The sequence below is a fragment of the Thermobia domestica genome, chromosome 6 (assembly GCF_964235325.1).
Source record: "Thermobia domestica chromosome 6, izTheDome1.hap1.1, whole genome shotgun sequence".
Classification (NCBI taxonomy): Eukaryota; Metazoa; Arthropoda; class Insecta; order Zygentoma; family Lepismatidae; genus Thermobia; species Thermobia domestica.
This window is the reverse complement of record NC_137459.1, coordinates 58,471,891-58,495,817: the sequence shown is the minus strand read 5'-3', so window position 1 is coordinate 58,495,817 and position 23,927 is coordinate 58,471,891. Positions and strand designations below refer to the sequence as shown.

General features: G+C 36.7%; 1 protein-coding gene across 3 annotated transcripts in view; it reads right to left on the bottom strand.

Annotated features, from left to right (window-relative positions):
• LOC145688026 (dynein regulatory complex subunit 11) overlaps window positions 1-23,927 on the bottom strand; it is a 104,503-nt gene that overhangs the window by 22,337 nt on the left and 58,239 nt on the right. For 2 of the 3 annotated variants that reach the window (XM_081761699.1, XM_081761698.1), the window contains 4 exons: window positions 16,864-17,173; window positions 9,810-10,009; window positions 6,557-6,754; window positions 623-805 (listed from right to left, as the gene is read on the bottom strand). In XM_081761699.1, coding sequence (XP_081617825.1) covers window positions 623-805; window positions 6,557-6,754; window positions 9,810-10,009; window positions 16,864-17,173 — 891 coding nt within the window. Of the gene's footprint in view, window positions 1-618; window positions 806-6,556; window positions 6,755-9,809; window positions 10,010-16,863; window positions 17,174-23,927 lie in introns of all 3 variants that reach the window. The other variant, XR_014131830.1, reaches the window with a different exon arrangement.

Sequence of the window (23,927 nt, the reverse complement as noted above, 5' to 3'; positions counted from 1 at the left end):
TTTCGGGGAATGAGATTTCCTGCGGGGGGGGGGGGGGGCGGCAAATTATTTAGAGCACAGGGGCGAACAATATATAAATACGGGCCTGAATATGATAATATGTACATGCAACAAGCATCTTGTAAAGAAACGCAAGCCAAACTAAAAAGAAAATTTGTATACGGTCGCCAGCGAAAAATATCCGCCTACATAATTTCTTTTATCTACAATTTCCAAATTGAAACTACTATTTGAGTGAATATTCCAAACTTAGCCATTGGAGTCAGATATAAACGTTCAGTTGTAAGCACAAGATATGCTTTAAATTTCCACAAGCAGTCTCTACTGCACGAATATTATTTGGCATCCAATTTAAAAAATAAACTACAAGGGTAGGGAAAATATATAATACTTTTGTTTCTATTGACTTACTACACTTTGCTATTTCTGGTTGCCATATGTTTCAGCGTTTAAATACATCGCGCAACCACAGCTTGTCAAATGATTCCAATGGGTTAAAAAGGACTCGATTTCCTTCACGTTACATCAAAGTCGCCCCTTTTACTGAGAAGTCGTAGAGAAAGAGAAAGAAGTATAGGCGGATATCCAACTTTTGCTAGTGAACGTACGAACATTTACCCACTTGTCTCATAAGATCCATTATGGTTCCAACTGTATAACCATCGGATAATTTAGTCATAACAGACGTATCGAAGTGTGGGTTAATGCAATCATATTGAAATATCAGCTCCTTCCATAGCATAGACATTGTTCCATAGTCAGGTCGTGGAATCAAAATGAATTTATTGTAGGTCTGAAACAAACTCTGTAAAAGAAAATAAATAAATAAATAAAAAAAGTGAATCCAGTGATAAATATCCACTCTCAAAAAACAAAAGCAAAAGAATCATTTAAACCAGTGCCTACGTTACAAAACTAAATAAATATTAGATTGGTCCACTTTGATATTCGGTAGGAAACTCACCTCAGCAACACAAAATAGGGATACACTAACGTCACTCATCTAACGTCAGAAACTCTGTACATGTCCAACAAACAGGTTGGGGTACCCAGGCAGTCAGCACGCACAACGTTGTTGAACAGGTTAGTATGAAAATTCAGCATGGGGAACACAAAATTGCGAGTGATTTTCTTTTACAAATTCAGCTGCAAAAATATTAACAGTACATTTGGACCAGAATTGGCGAATGAATGCACCATTTTCCGTTACTTTGTCAAATTATGTTCCAGTGATACAGCATTGGAAAATAAGTCCCGTGAGCACCGATCAACATCTTGTTCGGATTAGCTAGTCAGGAGCACCATAGAAGTAGACCCTCGGAAAAGTGTTCGTGCCATTGCAGACGAGTTAGGCATACACCATACTACTGTGATTCTATTGCCCCATGCAATCGATAAGGTGAAAAACTTGGGACTCATGATTGCCACATAAGTTGACATCGGCCAACAAGGACCGCCATCTAGAGGTGTGCAATACTCTGAGTGTGAGGAATAATCGGGAACGTTTCATGCAACGAACTGTCACTTTTGATTAAGAATGGATCTGCTACGGATGATGTAAATTTAATAAGGGATGATAGGAGAACAATAAAAAAAATGTAGAAATCTTATTAAACGCTTGCAGGGACATGGGTTTAGAAGTAAATGCCGAGAAAATACATGGGAAGTTCGTCGAGATCGTAATACTACTAATTATGGATGCATTAAAATATCAAATAATACTTTTGACAAAATGGATACTTTCAAATATCTAGGATTAATATTGAGAGACCAAAACTATATTTATGAAGAAATTAAATGCCGACTAAACGCAAGGAATTCGTATTATTATTTAGTTCAAAATCTCTTGTCGTCGCGCATTCTGTCGAGGAATTTGAAGCTTAAAATATGGAAAATGATAATTATGCCTGTTGTTCTGTATGGTTGCGAAACATGGTCACTTACTCTGAGGGAAGAACATAGACTGAACGTATTTTAGAATAAAATCTTAAGACGAATATTCGAACCCAAGAGGAACGGGAATAGGGAATGGCGAAAACTTCATAACGAGGAACTACATAACTTATACGCTTTATCAAACATTGTTCGAGTCATCAAGTCTAGGGGGCTTAGGTGGGCAGGTCATGTAACCAAAATGGAAGAAAGTAGAAACGCTTTCAAAGTCTTGACTGGAAGACTAATCGGAAAACGACCATTAGGAAGACCTAAGCGCAGATGGGAGGACAATATTAAGACGGATCTCACAGAAATAGGAATACAGAGTAGAAACTGGATCCAGTTGGCTAAGGATAGAAGTCAATTCAGAGCTTTTGTGAATGCGACATTGAACCTCAGGGTTCCACAGGCCATAGAGTTAGTTAGTTATGGATCTGCATGACAATCGTAGATAGTCAGGACAATGGTTCGATCTTGATAAAGCCCACAACAGTTTCCAAAACACCTAGATGTTTCTGGTATAGTGGTCTATGGTGGCGGAGTGCTGAAATCCATGAAATGCACCACAACTTTGCCCACAAGTATCCAGAAATGCTTAACAGACATGATATGTCTGCTCATGTTGCATGAGAATACACGCGTGTCACCCAAAGGACGTTAAAGACTTCATGAGTTGCAGTTTTGAAGTCTTCATCATCCACTGTATTATTCTGATGTATCTCCTACCGACTAACATCTCTTCTGGTATCTCAAGCATATTTTTGGGAGGAAACACCTGCCCTGCTGTGTTCAGGGTTTCTTTGCACCACAGATTCCAGACTTCTTTCGCTTCGGAATCAAATCGCTGGCTAGGCGATTGCAAAAGTGTGTGGTTGCAGTGTATATTTTGGTTGACCAGTCATATTTCTTTCTTTCTTTCTTTCTTTGGAAATGACAATTTCATTTGTACCAACCTAATAAATAACATTAAAAAATAATTTTAAATCTGTTTGCAGTATACGATTCCGTTAATTTCGTTCAGAAGGTACAACTTTGTGAACTACGAAAAATCCCATATATGTGTCCCATTGAATCTTACGTCTCAATTGGTTTTGTGAATACAAAAATAATTCATAAGGCTACTACCATATGTTATCTTGTACACGTACATTCAAAGATTATGTAGTTCCATTACTGGCCACAATGGTAAGTGGAATTAATTTTGAAGACTGGTCTTCAGCCTGTGTTTTAAAGGGTTTTCTTTGAAAGAAGAAACAGACAATTAAAACAAGAATACTAAAAAAAGTAACCAATAAAGAAAGCGTCAGAGACTGACAAAAATGCAAATACAAAAGTATTGACAAAATAGTAACAAGGGTGTATACCTCTACATTTGATGTTCAGCAACTATTCTGGTAAAGGAAGAAAAGCGTCAGACAAGGAAAGATTCAAGTTTTTAAAGTTACACGAGGTCCTAATTAAAAGTTTTGTCGTGTAATCGTAGATAGGAAGTGTCTATCTACGAAGACCGAGAGAATAACTCTTACAGAGTACAGGACTACGGATTCAGTTAGTTAAGCCATTCAACGGAGTGATCAGGCATGAGATTTGTTTACGAAATTACCAAATTAGAAACGAGCATTTAAGGCAAAGAATAACATGACGAATTGAATAAATAAGCAAAGCGACTTTTCCAAAGTACAGTGGAGAACAAAAATATCACAATACAAAAACATCTGGGAACCATTTGACTTCAAATGGACGCTGATAGTTGGAATAATAATAATAATAATAATAATAATAATAATAATAATAATAATAATAATAATAATAATAATAAACAACTATAGTGGAAGGAACTACGAAACCCTTCAAACGTTTATCGTTTGGAGAGGACACCTAAAATGGCGAGAAGCCAGAAACCACTGAAATGAACACCTTTCGACGGCTGAGAGTCGATCGATACTGTCACCTTATGTATCCGTTACAAGATTAACGTAAAATTCTACTAATTTTTTTCTTTTAATTCGTGTGCAACGGACCATTTTTGAAAATATTAAACGGACTATTGCCAGCCAACCCTTTTAAACAGATGAGTTCAATGTTTGAGTTAATTATGATTACTTCCATTTTATCTGTAACTCTATCAGCAGTATGAGAAAAAGGGATAACTCAAATCAATTCAGTTAGTTCATATTCAATGTAACTTAGCTAGCAGTTTAGCAACCAAAAATTTAATAAGATTAGAAAACGAAACCCAAATAAGTTGTAACCTGGTGTAAATCAATTCTAAATTTGTTTAACAAATTACATTTCACGTAAGAGAAAAGTTATTTAAATGTTAATTTCAATGAAAAGTTTATACTTTATTTTTCCTATTGTAATATTCGAAAAGCTTCATTAGAAGTTGAAAAGCAAAATCGTTTTTCTTTTCCCCTGAGTATAATAAATTCTAAACGGTTAAATCATAATAGATTGACAACAACTTAAGGATGGCATTCAATTTGGAGTATGTTCTCTTAATAAGTTGTCTCAAGGCAAAATGCTAAGTTTCATATTCAGTATGATCATTTCGTTTCAAAACGAATATTAATGGTAGTACTTTGCAGTTCATACATTAGAATTACTCTCAACTTCAACCTCACCAACCCCCAAAGTACCTTCTTCAATGCATTTCAGCCAGGAAAATCAGACATCAACCCCTATTACAAAAATTTGCTATTAAAATAATACATCACATGCTATAGTTTCTTTTTAAGACAATTGCGTATCATTGGAGATGGCGGATATCATTGTTATGTGTCATCAAACATTTCCCCATCCCTATTCCCACCTACATTGCTACTTTGGTTATATTTTGCAGGTTTACCACTTATTACGGTGTTTCACAACACTATTCAACTATCAGGGGCCGCGGTGGCTCAATGGTAGAGCGTTCACCTCTGGTGCATGGGGTCCCTGGTTCGATCCCAGATCGCACCAAATGAACTCTGTGGTGGACAAACACCGCGTGCGTGTGTTTCCTCGGGGTTCTCCCATTTCCTCCCACTTTCTTCATTCCATCATTTCATTCGTTTCTCATTGTCACCGTCTCTTTATCCTAGCCGGCATAACCGTGGGAATTAAAATTCAAAGATTTCATTTCATTTCCATTGAACTATCCTGTATACTATGGCCCTGCTATACACTGCTCTAGGTGGAGAATATAATTAAATTTTCCTATTGCTGATTATAACATTGAGTCTTGCTCCTAATCCCTTTCTGGACCTTAACCCAGACTTCGCACCCTTATACAAATTTGGGATCGACTAATTGTGTTAAAAATTTACATTATTCATTTATTTTAACTGATTTTTCTTGTATCGCGTACTAAAAAATAACAATTTATTAAAAACTAGCATATATTACCCGCTTTGCTGGGTTGAAATAAATAATTTAAATGCACATCTTTGTATGTCACCGTTCATCTCAACGACTCCCAAAAATGTGGATTCAGCACTAATATCGGTCATTTTCGATGATTTTTAAATATCTCTTTCTCCCCCACTCCCAAGTGGTGGGCTGATTTTGGATTTAAACCGGATCGGAAATGTCACTGGTCATCTGAATGATCCCGAAAACTATGGATTCGACACTAATATTAGTTATTTTCGATCATTTTGAAATGTTTATCCGCCTTCCCTACGTTATACCCTCCCCCTGCCCAACAATCAGGGCTGAACTTGGATTGAAACAGCATAAGGAGTGTCACTGTTTCTCTAATCGATTCCGAAAACACGGATTCAACACTAATATCGGTTATTTTTGATCATTTTTAAATTTCTCTCCCCCTTCCCCTCCCCTATGTTGCATCGGCAAAGTGAATAGTCTAAAGTAATCCCTACCCCTAAACTCATGTATGTTGAAAATTTGATTGAGATCGGTCAGGTGGTTCAAGAGTGATGAAGTCTCAAAGGCAGTCAATTTTATTTTAATTTTTTACACACACATATATATATATACATATATATATATATATACATATATCTCCCCCTCCCCTACGTTGCTCGTCAAAGTGAAACGACAAAAAACACCCGAGGCCTGTCCCTCATATATGTTGGAAATTTGATCGAGATTGGTTGGGTGGTTCAGAAGTTATTAGGTTTTATTAGTTTTTATTTATACGCCCCCTCCCCCCCACTCCTAGGATCTACCGTTAAAGTGAAATTACAAAAATGTTTCCAGATCCGAACCTCATGCATCTTGAAAATTTCATTGAGATCGGTCGGATAGTTCAAGAGTTACAAAAACGGTCACTTTCAGTCTTATATAAATTGATTTTTATATCTCTCCCCCTTCTTCTCTTCCCCTACGTTGCTCCGTCAAATTTAAATCATAAAAACGATCCCAGACCTGAACCTCATCTATGTGGAAAATATTGATCAAGATCGGTCGTGTGGTTCAGGAATTATTAAGTTTTATTTATTTTTTACCCCCTCCCCTACTACAACCCTTAGTTCTACCATCAAAGTGAATAGCCTAAAACCAGCCGAGCCTCGAACCCCACCCATGTTACAAATTTGATCGAGATCAGTCGGGCGGTTCAGGAGTAACATAGTGATTTTCAATTTTATATATATATAGATTAACAGTATCTACTTGCCTTCTGATCACACTCCCAGGGAGAAGAAGAAACACCAATGAACATCACTTGGTCTTCTGGTCCAATGCCTTTGATAAGTTTCGGAAGATCTTTCTTCAATCTTTTCGGATCAGTCTTATCAGTTTTCGGAACTTTTTTCATAAACGGTTTCTCTCCACCATCCATATATATTATGGATGGCTGTACTAATCTCGACACCTGTAAATAATTAACACATATTCATACCAGAAAAGTATACAGAAATCCATAACTGGAACTACAAGTAAAAGGATAGAGCTTTGTTGTCAGTCGTACGAGGGCTACTGAAGCTAACACACATCTTAAGCCGGAGAAAAAGAATCTTTACGCGACTATCACCCGTCATAACGTCCAGTTTTCAAATATTTAAGGCAACTAACGTATAAAGCCCAGGTGAGGATTGAAGAAATCTTATATAGTCATCGGAGATAAGTATGCATACATAATTTAAAGAAAATGGGGTCGGTAGTGGTGGAGGAGGTTTAATTATTGAAAACATGATCCGAAAACACAGAGAAGGGAAGTTGAATACAATCACGTAATTATCGATATTGGCAAACGGCAGGAGTTTTGTTTAATCATTCGACTGTTGGGTTTTCCACCTGCAGAGTTGACTCTCTATAACCTGTGACACCTACTCTTCCAACCACTAACCAACTCATACATAGTGCGCCCGGTACATAATGAGGATGATTTTCTAGAATAACTCTTTGAATAGTTGACAGTCTAGCGTTGTTATAGTTCTGACCGCTAGAGTGTTCCAATGGCCAACTTAACTTTCGAATAGAGTGACGCAATAAATCGAGTGAAGCGAGGATAACCTCGCGTCATGGATAAAAGAAAGGTGACAAAATGTTACTACAAATTAGGTTAAACTGACACAGAAGTGTCAAGACACGCAGAACGTAGAAGGCGATGATAATTATCTAGAATAGGTGACGAGTTATTACATATTTAACTGCTTTTTCTCTAAGCAATTGTTTTTCTTTCATTATATCTGAGACTTTGAAGTGAGATTTTTGAGATACGGCCCTTCGTCAGATCGTTGATGATATATAAATAAATGAGCGTAACGAAGTTTGTCCACCAACTCCTTCTAGACAGTTGGACCGATTTTGATGACTTTGCACCAGACTTAACTCTTGCCTAGCTTAGGTTTATCATGACTTTGATTAAAATGGTACCCTAAGAGGGAAAGGGGTTCGAATTTTATCAAATACGTTACATAAACCTATTCCAGTTACATACTAGATGAAATACACGTCCCTCGTGTGGGGAGAATACGTTTACCCTAAGTATTTGAACTTGTTCTTACTCTTAAGATACGCCTGGGGAATAAAATCGGACTTAAATGGCATCGGCAGTGTCACTATTCATCTTATAGATTCGAGAATAATATTGGATCTTTTCTGTTATTTTTAAATGTCGCCTTTTCTCACTCCAACTTATACCAATGGGGCTGAACTTGGACTTCATCGGCATCTGGAGTGTTGCTAATAATTTCAGCAAACCCAAAAAGAATGAATTGGACACTAATATCGGCCATTATCTATGATTTCACATGCCCACCTCTAACGTCTTCTTCTTCCCTTAATGAAGTTGTATTAAAATGTAAGTTAGGAGAGAGACTACCCATGCCAACAATAATTAAAATCGGTGCAGTACTCCGCGAGGAGACCGCAACCAACATCGTTATATTAATTATTGTACACATTGACAATGTCCTCTTACATTCCTTAAAAAGGGGTATTTTAAAAAACCCTAAGTTACGGGTACTATTATTTTAAATGAAGAACTCTTGAATGTATGTATCGCGTTTCACCTTTCTACGGCGAGTGGATTGTAAGATACTAAATTTTCCGCAATTTTGGGCACTCGCTCTCCTCCCTTTTGTCCTTAATGATAACCTCCTCGTAATATCATCGAAATGACTGGAGAAATATTTTCTTCTTCATTTAATGAAATTACAAGCATTACATTTGGTCTATTTTTTTCTTTTTCTTTACTGTTGCAATCTCGGTTACTTCCACATTGATAACTAATGTATTGCAAACGCAGGAACATACAAGGGCGTCGATTTCTCTGTAAATTGGGGGAAGGGGGCATTCAGATGCAGAAGGCATATATGAGGATTTTAAGACAAATTGCATTCAAACTATGCCAAATATTAAATATCCATAAATATAATGCGGGGGGACCCACATGAGCTTTGAGGGGGCGAGCCCCCCAGGATCGGAAAGGAATGGTAACGAAAAGAACTCTTATATCTACTCACAGACAAACAAGAAAAGAACAAGAAGGAAAACTCTGGAACTCATAGAATTAAATGTATTCTTGATTTATACGAACTGTATCAATATCATCGATTTACTTCCGTTCATGTCTCAGTGTCATTCGTTTTAATTATTAATGAATATCAAATACTAATAATAAAAATCGGACACTTACTTGACGCATCCAATTGAAAACCAATCGCAAATAGCTTTAGCGATAAAGTCTCGGTCATCTTTAGTGTGGTTTTTCCTCAAAGAATCACATTTTGCCACATCTAATTAGAACTAAAGCGGCGTGGAACGATTTAGTGCTTCTAATGCACAAACGAATAATATGTCGAAGTTTATTTTCTTCAAGTCTAGGTACTGGTAACGGGAAGACAACTCAGGTTATAAGACAAAGAAACCTACGAAAGGATTAGGAATTATATTTTTGGGCTTTCGGCATCTGTGGCCATGTCAGCCTGTTACGTATGAGGGATAACGTCCCTCGGTGATCACGCTATCAGAGGAAAGGAAAGGAACAAAGGACAGGGGAATGGAGGCGGCAGCTTGGGACCTCTATATTAGGTACCATCCCGGTATTTGCCTGGTGTGAATTAGGAAACCCAAGAAAACCTCACTCAAGATGGTTGCCTTGAAAAAACTTCTACACTTCTGTGATCGAGTGTCCTAACCGGGAATGGAACCCGGGACCGCTCGGATCAAAGACGAGAACGTTAACGACTACGTTACGCAGAGCCACAAAACCTACGAAAAACTATTTTTCAACATCCATTATTTCTACAGACAGGAAGATTTGGCAAAAACTTCATTCTTCGAACAACAAAGTTTCGAATTAAAAGAAGCACTGAAGATGATGAGAATTTATCGCTGAAACCATTTGCGATTGGTTTTAATTGTATGTTTTAGGTGAGTGCCACACTTGTATTATTATTAATTTGTTTACGTCACAAACAAACCTTGTTTACTAGATGAATTAACATGGTTAGCCCTGTCTTCCCAGGGTACTTGCCGACTATATTAGCTGGAGATAAATCAAAAAGAACAGCTCCTAATTCCGAACAAATTGCATGCACCAACATGTCTTTTCCACTCCAGTGAGGACCACATATGAGTAAAGATCGGAGAAGCGGTGCTGTCCGGTGTATCACTGGAGAACCTAAAGCAAAGTAAAAAATTATCAATATTAAAATATGTCCACTTCAGCTTGTTATACAAGCTTGGAGTAAAATAACTAACACTTGATCATTAATAAGCATGTGATGTTAATTTTGAATGAGGAAAACATGAAACAAACAAAACTCATCACAAGAGAAGAATTCTGTACATTCTACGGTAGCCAGCATCAATGCATACTCATCTCATGTACATTCTTAACTAGTAGCTTAGGAACGAATGAGCAAATTTGTTTAGAATTTTGTCGCAACACAGGAAAAACAATTTTGTACATTACTGTGAAATAAACTCAAATTAGTCCAATATATATGTAACAAATAACTTACTACAGCTGTGGCTTATGCGGTTAGCGTACGCGTCTTTGGAGCGGGAGACCCAATTTCAATTCCTGGTGGATGTTAACGTGGTTCGGATACCGGGTTAATCTGCATGCCCACATCTCATATAGTCTTACTACTGAAAGAGACTCTAATCTTAAAACTTAATTTTAATAACTTACCAGGAAACACTGAAACAAAACAACACTAAAACATGCATTATTATTACTTTCGCTGACCACTCCATCAGATAAAAGAAAAGGAAAATCAAGAGGAAAGCAAAACTAAAGAACAGATAGCTCTAAATATTTTAATCAACATCTCCACAGTATGCGGTGAATCTATTGTTCTTGAGTATGTAAAACCTATCTAGATAGTCCTCGACTTTGAAAAATATATAGAGTATATACATATTGCTTAATTAGTAGGGGAGCATATGTAGGAAAAAGAGCTTCCGTGGCAGGTTTAGTGCAGAAATGATGGCGATAGTTCTATTTGGTCATAAACATCGTCTACATGAATAATTTTCATAGTGGCACCTCATATTCTGATGCAGGTAGCGTTGATGACGTCATCAAGATGGCCGCCAATTAAAACTGTAGGTCCGTTACTTTTTGTCCGATTTTGATGAAACATGGCTCATTTGAAAGATATTGCTGAGACGAGTAGAAACTGTTATGTACACTTTTGACGTAAACCCAGTAGTTTCCGAGATAAGTGACGAAATGTATTTTTGGCGCCACTTTTCTAGTTTCATATGTATTTCGTTATTTTCATCTGACTTTCATGTACTCGATTTCATACAAAAGCTAATACTTAGGAGAAAAAAAGAGTCTATTTAAAATTTTGTGATAGAATCAATGGTTTTCGAGCAAAGAAATAGATTTGGTAAATTTTTCAACAGTATATTTGTAAGCATTACAATAATAATACTATCCACTAACTTGAAGAATGACACGTTTTGTCATGAAAATTATATATACAGATATATCTGGACATTAGTATTTTAATTAAAACACTCCTTAAGGCCATTTCTGCTTAATTTTGGAAGAAATCGTTCCTATGGGAAATTATCTTCCATGTCGGAGCCGATATCTTCAGGCATCATATGTGAGTGATTATCACAAAGTCCTTCGCTTCCTTCGCACTCACGCATTTCAGTATATGGTAGATTGTATGAGGAACATTTACTAGTGGACTACACCTAGTCTTCCGGCATGAACATCAAATCAGTTGCAAAATTGAATCTGGAGCACATGACATTTCACAGCGAACAGAACATATCATTCTATCTTCAAACTGCCATCCGTGACCAATGGGAAATGGGATTATGGGTTGAGGTTGATCGTCTTCATTCAAAATCATTACTCGGGAGTTGACTCTTTTTATAAGGAACCAAAGCACTTCTTGCAGGTTGTAACTTTTCCCAACTATACCACCGTAAGTCTGCGAGGTTATCAAATGTTCATCAGTGATTGATCCCACTTGAACCTAGAGATGTCATTGGCTGGAAAATTGCATCTGTAGCATTAATAAATGCTTTCCAGTAGGCATTGAATTGTATAAAGTTCAGCAAACATTCCACCATCGTCATATATTAACGAAGCATTTGAAATGTAGGGTTTGAATTCTTACCAAAATCACATTCTTCTATTTTGACTTTAAGCTTGCACACTTCAATAATACGGAGAAGTTCTTTAATGTCCTCTTTTGTGATTGATTTTCTTCTCATATCATCCACCTTTTCTATTAACGCTGGAGGTAAGTTTTTGTCGAGCAATTCTTCAAAATAAAAATAGTACAGCGCAACGAGTGTGCGTTTGTGAGCTTCAATTTCACGTCTAACGTGTTTACCTGTTAAGATTTGTTGCACACACTGTTATCGTATAGCACTTCCCACAATTCAGGAATACCATTTCCATCAAAAATTTTCCAAGAGCTGGAAGAAATGACATTATTATGTGCAGTTCCCCTAGCGTTAATATAAATGAAATTTTTAAGTTCTGTCGAGACATTACAAGTTGCTGAACAGGACTGTACAAACCCAGATTTAAACTTGAAATACATTTTGCATCTCCGTTCCAAGTTTTCGAGAGATCTTCTAATTGCTGGAAGAAGGTTAATTGTATTGAATGGTCAGTTGAAGATGCTGGTATTAATGGTAAAACACATACACTCGAGTTAATGTTTTAGGTCCATCAACCAATTAAAAAAGTTCCACGTTAGGCCACATTCGGTGGTTGAATTTACATTACTTTGGGAATCAAAACTGCCATAATTTTTTTGGTCATATTGGTCACTGACAAGATCATATGAACATTATCTTGCATCCACAGGAGGAGGATTTAGTATCATTCTGGACTTGAATAAATTCCAACTTAAATTGAAATTGTGTATTAGTCTCAGTTGAACAGGTTTCTAATTGACATCTCATTCAGGATGAACTGTATTTTTGGCTTAAGACGGCTTAGTCCATCATACGGAATAAGATTTTTTGTATAATATAGGACTGATTTTAGTGAACGATTTTGCTCCTTTCTCTCTTCATTCAGTGCAATAACTTAATATTCGTCATTTTCATGTATTTCTCGGTAAGAAACCATAACAGTAGCATGCAGTGTCCCTTTTCCATCTGGAATGTCCTCTAAGAAGTTCAAATTATCTGCAGCACAGTAAATAAATCTCCCCTTCACAAGTTCTGGTGGAATATTCAAACCTCCATTGTTTTCGGTGCGGTGAAGAATTTCATTCGCAAAAACTATTTCCAATCTTAGTAGTCTGTTGTATTCTACAGAAACATCCAAACCACGCATGAGTTGCACCAAAAATTTACTACGTGTCTTTGAATGAATAGTCAAAGCAAGACCAATTTGGAGTGCAAATTTGCAAGAATGCCTTTACTTCTCTGAACCGTCTTTCTGAAAGGCAGTATGTCATTGTGATAGACTATTCACTTTCATATCGAATTCTTTGTGGTTAACATTTTCGGAGTCAAATGTTTTTCTTCCACCAATAACCGACTTAACAAATGACTTTTAACTTCTGAGGTACACTTTTTTTTAGGCCTCCTCTACGGAATCTGAAAAGGACCACTTCTCTCCTTGCAGATTTGCTTTCTTGAGTATATTTACAGCTTGATATAGAACTTCCATCTTTCCCTTCATACTTCCGATACCTTTTGATATTGCTTTACTTATATGATATAGCCTCAACTTACTGATTTTAACATAATACGCTCTGAATGGTTCTTTCTAGAGGGTAGAGGGTTTACTTAATGTTACGTCTACGTCGAAAAGTTCATTTTCAAAAAATGTTTTCAGAGATTTTCTTCACATGACATCTTCCGCTTTCATACCTTTAGAATAACATTTTTCTGGTAAAAATTCTCTGCGTCTGTCATTGTAATTACTTTGCCATCCGAGAGGGCCTCCAAAAAGCAATTCACGAATTCTATTTGACTGGCTAAAATGGTAATATATGGTACGGTTACACCTGATTTTTTTTCTGAACTGGAAAGAGAAACCCACTTCAAAACCCACCTACATGTTTATTGAAACATTCTTTACGATATACAACCTCATACGCTTCACTATCTTCAGGATCAATAAACCCGCTCAATTTTATCTTCCATTCTTGATTTGTTCCCACTTCCACTGCATCAGGTAAGTTTTTCCCAACACTTTCCGTACATACTTTGTGCAACGGATGATTCCTTGTTTCCAGTTGGTCACAAAAGAAACAATTTGTATTGCTTAACTATTAGTAAACTATTAGTATTGCTTAACTATTAGTATTGTTCGAGGAGGTTCGCTACTACACTTTGAAAACTCACCACTATCACCATGTTCATTTGCATCCTACTCTCTTCTCTTTTTATAGGCCTACTTCACCTGCAGTCTTTCAAGCATACCTTTATGTGTACACTTTTTGTAATAAGAAAGGTGCCACTTCGCATTACACTGAATAAGATCTTCTGAAGTCGTGCATTCTAAACACTTTGCAAGTGTTTGATAGTTACTATCCTCACAATCATCCCGAAATCTTGTGCAATCCAGAAGCTTTTGAGATGATCTTGGATTCTTCACTACAGTTTCCTCTGTATGGCATTTACACAGTTAACAATAACTAAAGCTTATCTCACTACGACGAGGTCGTTAGGCACATGACAGCTGAATATTCGCGGACATTCATCCTTACTTCTAAACACACTGTTTTTGGACACTCTTAGCTTCCCTACATTCAGATCTTCTTCTTTCTTAAATAAATTAAAATGAATATGACAAATACACACGTTATTAACATATCGTGACTATTTTGCAGTAAATATATATATGCACCTATAAAAATGGCTCAAAAAATACATTTCGTCATTTATTTCGAAAACGATCGATTTTACGTCAAAAGTCTACATAACCATTTCTACTTGTGTTAGCAAGATCTTTCAAATGAGCCATGATTCATCAAAATCGAACAAAAAGTACGGGAGCTACAGTTCTTAACGGCGGCCATCTTGATGACGTCACCAATGCTGCCTGCATCAGAATATGAAGTGCCACCATGGAAATTATTCATGTAGACGATGTTTATGACAAAATTAAACTATCGCCAATATTTCTGCACTAAACCTGCCACGAGATGACATATGTGTCCCTACTAAATTGGTAGTTCACTGGAGACATCAAAAAAAGGCGAACCTATTGTTCCCGTTTCGGCTTTGGAAAAGCTGTTAGGGCCGAATTCCGTGAAACCTATTTCAGGAAGTAGAGTTATAACCTTTTAAGCACTTAAATCTCTCACCATGTAAATACTACTACGTTTAGTATTTATCAAATAATTGCAAATACTATAGTATATATTATTTGTCTAGAAGAATATGATTTATTTTCCATCACAGCCGATTTCTCTCCCCATTATTTTAGAGAGGTAGATCGACGCCAGCATCAATCAACCAACACTGCTCTCCGGCCTGCTTATAATTCAGAATGGTCCCCAAATATAATTAATTTAATGGCAATTTTGTAATGTTTGAACCCAGTTTCCAATTTTGTGTTCACAATGGTAATTTCAATACCACTTGTAATTATTTACGCTTTACACAAGATTCCCTTCACAGAACAGGTCTTCCGCTGCTTCACTGTCCTCACCTCTGAGAGAGATCCCGGACTACAGAGCCATGTCACGGGTCCCACCACCTAATTAATCTGCTTTTAATTTTGTTCATTCCTAGTGGTAATTCAGACCCTGTTTTCCCAATTTATGGCGGGTGTATTAAAAGTCCGGGGTTATAGGCCAACTCCGTTACGGATACAAATACGACAAAATGGAAAGGGAGAGCAGTTGTTGAAAGTGGACGGTTTTCAATCTGAAATAGTGGAATTTTTCCAATTCCACCAGCCATTTTGGCTCCACATTGGTAAAACGCCCTATGATAAATGGAAAAGAGACGTTGCCAGTTCAGCAGGCTGTTGCCTTGAGCCCTCATCATAACAACAATACAGCATTGTTGGTAAAGGGATATGAGCGTTCTAGATTCCTTCACACAACAATGTTCACGTTCACCGTGTCGCTTCTGCGTGCCCTTATAATTCATTCGCACACCTGTGACACTTTAGTTTTACAACCCTCATCAAAACAGTAAAATTTACGCCTATTTTGGTGACTCTTTCACTTGTCACCAGATCTGGTACCATACCAGATGATGATTTGCAACTTGGGCTGGTGGTGCCGAAAAACAAAAGCTAAAAGTAGTGCGTGTGTGTAAGTGCGGGTGGAAAAACAATATGACCATAAAAGGAAAATTGCGGTCTCGAACGCAGAGGAAGTGCAAAAATCTAAAACATATAAAACAAAGATATGAAATATTCAAATCTTGTGATCATTTGCTGAAAAGTTTTGATTTTACTGTATGGTAGTATTAAACCATTACCCGCTTTTGAACATGATATTTATTGCGAAATCCATATTAAACATGTTGAAACTTTCGGGAAATTTTCCTCTCAACAAAGTGCGTAATTTTCAAGAAGAATGCTTCAGTCTGAGTTATGCAAGGGACAATAGTTGTCATACTGTGGAGTGCGGCCTAACTAAGAGTTAGATTTTTATCATCTACAAATTCTTTCAAGGAAATAGGGCCGCAGTGGTTCAGTAGTAGAGCGTTCACCTCTGGTGCATGGGGTCCTTGGTGCGATCCCAGCTCGCGTCAAGTGAGCATTGTGGTGGACAAACACCGTGTACGTGGGTTTTCTCGGGGTTCTCTCATTTCCTCCCACTTTCTTCATTCCACCATTTTATTCATTTCCCATCATCACCGTCCCCTTTAGTCTAGCCGGCATAACCGTGGGACGTTCATTTTTTTCTAATTTTTCGATTTCCCGGAAGTAATTCGTATTCTGCTCTTAATTTTATGAGTATTAGATTCCTGCTTATAACTATATGTTCTCGGAAGTAATCTGAACGCCATCCAATATTCTAAAGAGAAGTTTATCCTCAAGTTATGTGAAGATCAAGCAAAATAAATTACCTAGTGGAAGTATGCAATATTCATTAATAACCCTCCGCACATCACCAAGCGAAGGCAGTGGATCTTTCCCTTCCTTGCGAAGTGAATAGCCCATGTAAGAGTATTCACCACGAAATGACGACAATGAAACTTCCGGATATTTTCTGATTATTCCATTCGTGACAAGCTCTTCAATCAAGGACTCCAAAGTCCTATCTGGCGTCAAATCTTTGTCCTTCTTCTTCTTCCCCTTTTTACCACCTTTCCGTGCCTTCTTCTTTGCAGCTTTTTTACTCTTTTTCCCTTTCTTTGATCTATCTCTATCTAGTGCCTGAAAGAAATTTTAAAAATATATTCACCAACTGAGACTTCGCGAATTTATCGTGAAATCACTATATAAGTTGCCAAACTAGAATTCGTTGGGGAAAAAAAAATACCAAAGGAATCCCAATAAGAAGGAAAGCAACATTAGTTCTCAAGAATCCCTTTCTCCTGTTTGTATTTTTGCAGGAGGCCAGTACGGAAAGAATTCACATGTAAGTTCACATGAAATGTTAACAGAGTAACACTATTCCTTTTCTCTCTCATGTCATCACACGTCGATTTCGATTCACATTACATTTCAAAAGCAAACTATCAGAAAACTCTAGAACTAACACTTTGCAGTCTACATAAGAGTTTACAATAATTAAACTACTACTTATAGAACTAAATTCAAGAACTAGGAAACTGTTTTACAAAATATATTATTCTTGTAATTTTAGTCAGAACTGAAAAATGAAAATGTTTACAATAGTGTTTATCACAAAATTACAATTATAGTGTGAAATTATAGGTATGTATACTAGTACTCATAAATGAAATTTTGCATTGTTCTAATATTTGTTCCAAAAGTTTAACGACTTTAAAAAAAGAAAGAAAAAAAGTAAACTTTATAAAATGTGCTCGAGGCAAATAATATATATATCAAGACGAATAAAGCACGGAGAATACTATCCTGAGGGACACTAGATATCAATAAAGTGAGACTAGAATAGAAATACAAATTGCACAGGCTCATGGCAGGCACTGGCGGATCCAGGGGGCGGAGGAGGCGACCGCTACCCCCAAAGGTCTGGTTCTTACTTTCAGCATTTATCGTTGGAAAATACAAATATGGTCTTTTCCCGACCGACTCAATCTGTGTGACAAGCCTAAAAGAGTCTAATCAAAATGTGTTGTACTTAATAGAAACATATTTGAAGTGTGAATACTTCTGTCCCTAGTTCCTTGAGGCGGTCAACATAAGCCCAAAAGGAGCGAGAATATGATTCATTCGTTGGACGAACAGCTGTAGGAAGGAGGGTAAAACGCCTCACTCTTTGAACTTAAAAGATATATTTTAAAATTGTGTCCTAGAAAAAGGATATGGAAATTGAACTCGGATCCCGAAACTTCAAGTACCTTTACCTCGAATAGAAATATAGAATTTTCAGCGCTCCTTACCCAAAAGCTCACTGAATCTAAGGCTTTTCGGTTGGTTGATTGATTGATATGTATTTACGTCGTTTGTCAAAAGTGATGATTTACAGAACGAGAACTAGAGTTTAAAGTTGAATCTGAACCACTATAGTGCGTTCGATGCTCACTCACCTGGAATCAAACCACACAACCTCATGCATCAAAGATCAAAGATACGTTCGCTAGCTACTAGATCAACATAGAGAGCCGTGACTTTTGGGGTTCAAACACGGAAACATTAGGAAGGGACCAGGGATTTATTGTGACTTTTAATAGCATTTCATCTTTTCTTGGGAAATAACACAAGCTGTTATACAAAAGACGAAGTCCTGAGAGAACAACTTGATCGCACAGGCCAAACCGCTCAAGCTAGAAACTTGGAATTCGGACAGTAGATAAGATTTGTGACGTAGGGTATCACTCAGGAAGGATTTCTTGGAAATTCGCAGAAGGGAAGGGGGTGGTCATCTCTCCGAATCCTTTAAGGATGAAAACTTGAAATTTGGTATTTGGATTTTCATTTTAAATAATTTGATAAGCGTTTCAACGTTTTTTGATACTTTAGTAAAATGGGGAAAAAGGGAGGGGAAGAAAAGGGGTCGGAGATTGCAATTATTAAAATAAGATATCAATCTCTCAGAATCTTCTAAAGTTGGAAACATGAAATCTGGTGTATGGACTTCTCACTCAAAATAATTCTATACGTATTTCAGCGTTTTTGATAATAATAATAATAATTATATATATATATATATATATATATATATATATATATATATATATATATATATATATATCGGGATCTCTTACGGTTAGATATGTGAAAGTTGGTACTTTAATTTTTCATTTAAAATAATTAAACATGTATTTGAACATTTTTTGGCACTTAACATAGAAGGGAAGGAAAAGAGGTTGGGGTGGTTCACTAAAATGCCTTACGAAGTGTTTGAATTTCGTGACAGAGTTTTAGCTTAATGCAATGCTACATGAAAGAGATAGAAGGAAGAAGGCGAAATATTGTGCCACAGTAGCACATATGAGCATTTGTTATACTGTGTGAGGCCATATGCAGAGCAAATTGAGGGTCTGAGGGCAAAGCCCAACCTAGGCGAAGGCTAGTATAATATAATTTTATTGTTGTTGTAAGCAAAGCTATATTATACTATGTTCCTAATAACTGCATTTAAGAAATTACCTAATAGAGCCAATTTCCAACCCCATATTCCTAGTCTGGTCTAATGCTTTTTTTTTCTTTACATACTCAATTATACCACTGCAAAAGAGGTGTACTTGTAGAAAATACCCTATACAGAGCATCAGCCGAAAGAACATTTCAACACTCAAATGGTTGAAGACATGGCTAGGTACCGGATGGATGCAGATCGACTTAGCGACCTGGCACTACTATATACGCAAGGAGACAAACGTAGATTAAAATCATGTCATCGATAGATTTGCCAGAAACAAGACAGGGCGTAGATTTGAGTTTGTGCTGTAACTTTTACAGAGATGGACTGCAAGGTGACTAAGGCAGTTGTGTGGTTTCCACCCGTCGTGGTGTTTGATCGTAATTATTTCAACTCGTGGGTATTCCACAGAAATCATGAGCCTGAGTCTAAAGTTGAACTCCTTCGATGTATTTGAATCGCAAACAAAATCAAGAAAGATGAACGAACTCGAAAAAGTTTTTGAAATTGCTTTTTTAAAATCTTTAACTGAAACAAAAGGGCACAACCACAATCGTAAAAGATGTGTACCGGTATATAGGCTATATTATATTTTAATAAACAGTTATATATTATACATATGATATTTATTTGTTTAACGTCCCACGTTTGTGCCAGAACGGTTAAAGGATTGATTGATTGATTTTTAGTTTAGCGTCCCTTTCAGCAGCGAGGCTATATGAGACGTGGACCTACTGATTAACGTGGAATCCGAATCACATGAGTTCCCGCCGGAAATCGAACTCGGGTCTCCCACGCCAAAGGCGCGTACGCTAACCACTTAGCCAGTAGGGAGCTCAACGGTTAAAGGAATCGTGGACCTACTGATTATAGTGGAATCCGAACCACTTTTTTGTTCAACTGTACCCCCACCGGCAATCGAATCCGGGATCACGCGCACCAAAGACAAGCGAGGTCCATATTATATCTGAGATGAAAGAAAAAGAAGTTACGTACTTTATTCTCTATTGGTAATTTCGTTTAAAGTGAGAATTTTTCAAAATTAAATTTTAATTTTCATTTTTTTTAAAATATCTGATATTGTCAAATAATATCGCCAGTCGGTATGTTTTAGGAAATATAGTTTGTGTGCAGTAATGAACGAATTTTTGGTTTTACATTTCTGATCATCATTTATTCATTTTGTTGTAGGCTTTGCTAATCTTTCATTTTTTTTTTTTTTAACTTGTTATACATTATAATAGCTTATATTGTGATTCTATATAATTTTAATTAATCTAAAATTTATATACGTACTAGCTCCGACAAAATTTCTGTTAAGTTTGTGTAACAGAAAGTTTAGTATTGATATTTTTGCTATTACATTATTTACTGTATTTTCTTGAATAAATTGTGCATTTACTTTTGTAGTGATTTATATGGTTAAGGATTACGGCAATATATTATATTTATATAAGATTTATATTCACAATTCATTTCTTTATATGTTACTGCTGTAGTTTAACTTCAAACCGTCGTTCTGGGTTCCTGTTAGTAGTACAGTACAATGTTTAAATGCAGTCATGAACAGTATTATGTATTAGAAAGTGTATCCATTTCATTCTCCTGTACTTGATCTGTGCCCTTGAATGCGCAGGCCAGTTCTTTTAAGGCAAAAACCATAACATTCTTATTTCGGAGGAAAGCTACGAAATTCATCTTCGGGCAATCACTACCACGGGGAATAATCATGGAGGCACTAAACATCCTTGGAGTTCAGTTTGAATATTATATATATATATTTTTTTTTTATTTTCAGTTTTCAATTTTCTGATACAAACAGAAATGAAAGGAATATGTAAAGATTGCTCCCCTATATTTTGGCCCATTTGGAACACTGTGTGCCATATACTATTAAACATCACTTTATAGTTTCTTGTTATTTGTTGACATTTTGTATTATTCTTTATGCATGTATACTTTTGTTATCTATTTTTGCGTACACCGAGTCTGTCATTTTTTTTTCAACTGCTGTCCTGCAATTGTTATTCAAAATATAAATGATTAGAGCAAATTCTATACTCTTTCGTTAAAATGAATGCCATCGTCAATACAGTATTTTCTTTTGTGCAAGTACTGTGCAAGACAGCGCATCTGGTATATTGCGGTGACTAGTGAATCATGACAACGCCGTCTCCGAAATGAAAGTGCGTATTTAATTTAAATCTACAGAAAGAACATACTTTCATTTAAAAAAAAAAAATTAAAAAAAAAATAATAAAACCTTACAAATTTGGGTCCCAAAATGGAATCTGGAAATGAGGTTTAGTTATACCCCCTCCAGTCCCGCATTCATATGCGTCCGATTTTTGCAAAGTAAAATTCTGGTCACCTTGAAGCTACGCTCATCTTCCGGGAAGCGAACCCCCTCCCCCACAAACGATCCTTCTGGATCCGCTAGTGTTGGCAGGTCTATAGCAGGCTTGGTAAACTGGCATGAGGTTATAAGCAACGAAATGGTTATGAAGTCGATTTACAAGAATTTTTTAAAGATCTTACTAAAGCAAGAAGTAAGTTGAATTAGATGATAGGGTGAGAGAGCCTGAGAGGGTTTATTTGGCTTAGAAGACAACATTTTAGATACTTTCCATTGAGGAGGTTAAAAGCCGGCACGAAGAATGAAATTATAAACAGAAGCAAGAAAGGTATGAAAGAAAGTAGGTGTGGCTTTGATGAGGCGTTAAGTGACTGTCGAAACAAGGTGCGGTATTGCGTTTATATCGGAGTATATTGACAATGTCGAAAGAAATTATTAGCGTAGTGAGCAGCTGCATAGCATCAATGGTATGATCGCAATGATAACATGGCGAGGTGTGTTGGCAAGTTGAATCTGTAAGGCGTTCGATTGTCGGTAAAACTGAATGGCAAAATGATGAGGAGGAAGTGTAAAGATATCCTGAAAAAAAATTGGCGAAAGTGTAACCGCTTTCCGAATCTGTTCCTGTCGTCCAACTAATGGATACTTTGAAAACAACTGAGCTTACCTGATTAGGACATTGAAGAACATTTCCAAAAACGAATTACAAAACTTTTCCCAGATCGTTTTCAGGTCTCGACAATGAAATGAGCGTAAAGCACCGAGAGGTTCGGATGACTCGTCTCGAAATCCTCATGGACAGCCAGACAATTGCTTAGACTGCGACACGCAAAAATACTATTCATACATGAGACGAAAACACATTGAATAAAATAATAATATTCTTATTTATGACTAGCAGCGTTCACCCCGCTTCGCTGCGGTCACCCCGGAACGCAATAAACTTTGTTACTTAGATAATTTTTACTTTTTCGCTTTCAAGTGATATGATAAAAACCATAGAAGATTGCAGTAAATGTTAACATTATATCGCCTGTCATTTATGTTAACCCGCCCCGCTTCGCTGCGGTCACCCCGGAACGCAATAAACGTTGTTACTTAGATAATTTTTACTTTTTCGCTTTCAAGTGATATGATAAAAACCATAGTAGATTGCAGTAAATGTTAACATTATATCGCCTGTCATTTATGTTAACCCGCCGAGTGACACGGTCATGCGGGTTGCATATAAATACGTTTATTTTTACCTATGATGAACTAACAAAGGATTTGTACGTTATGGACACTTGAATGGTCAATTATCTCAAGACACTGGTAATTAAAAATTAAAGTGATATGATAAAAACCATCTAGGGTCCAAATCCTAATAACCCCCCAAAAATGAAAGAAATTGGTTCAGCCGTATTAGCGTGATGAGGGAACAAAGGATTTGTGCGTTCTCTTTTATATATAAGATATAGATATGGATAACTATTAATGAACACACACACACACACACACACACACACACACACACACACACACACACACACACACACAAAAAAAAAAAAAAATACACGTCACGTTTCAACATACAATAGCCGTTTTAAATCTTTATCACATACTAGCAGCGTTCACCCCGCTTCGCTGCGGTCACCCCGGAACGCAATAAACTTTGTTACTTAGATAATTTTTACTTTTTCGCTTTCAAGTGATATGATAAAAACCATAGAAGATTGCAGTAAATGTTAACATTATATCGCCTGTCATTTATGTTAACCCGCCCCGCTTCGCTGCGGTCACCCCGGAAGTTTTCGCTTTCAAGTGATATGATAAAAACCATAGTAGATTGCAGTAAATGTTAACATTATATCGCCTGTCATTTATGTTAACCCGCCGAGTGACACGGTCATGCGGGTTGCATATAAATACGTTTATTTTTACCTATGATGAACTAACAAAGGATTTGTACGTTATGGACACTTGAATGGTCAATTATCTCAAGACACTGGTAATTAAAAATTAAAGTGATATGATAAAAACCATCTAGGGTCCAAATCCTA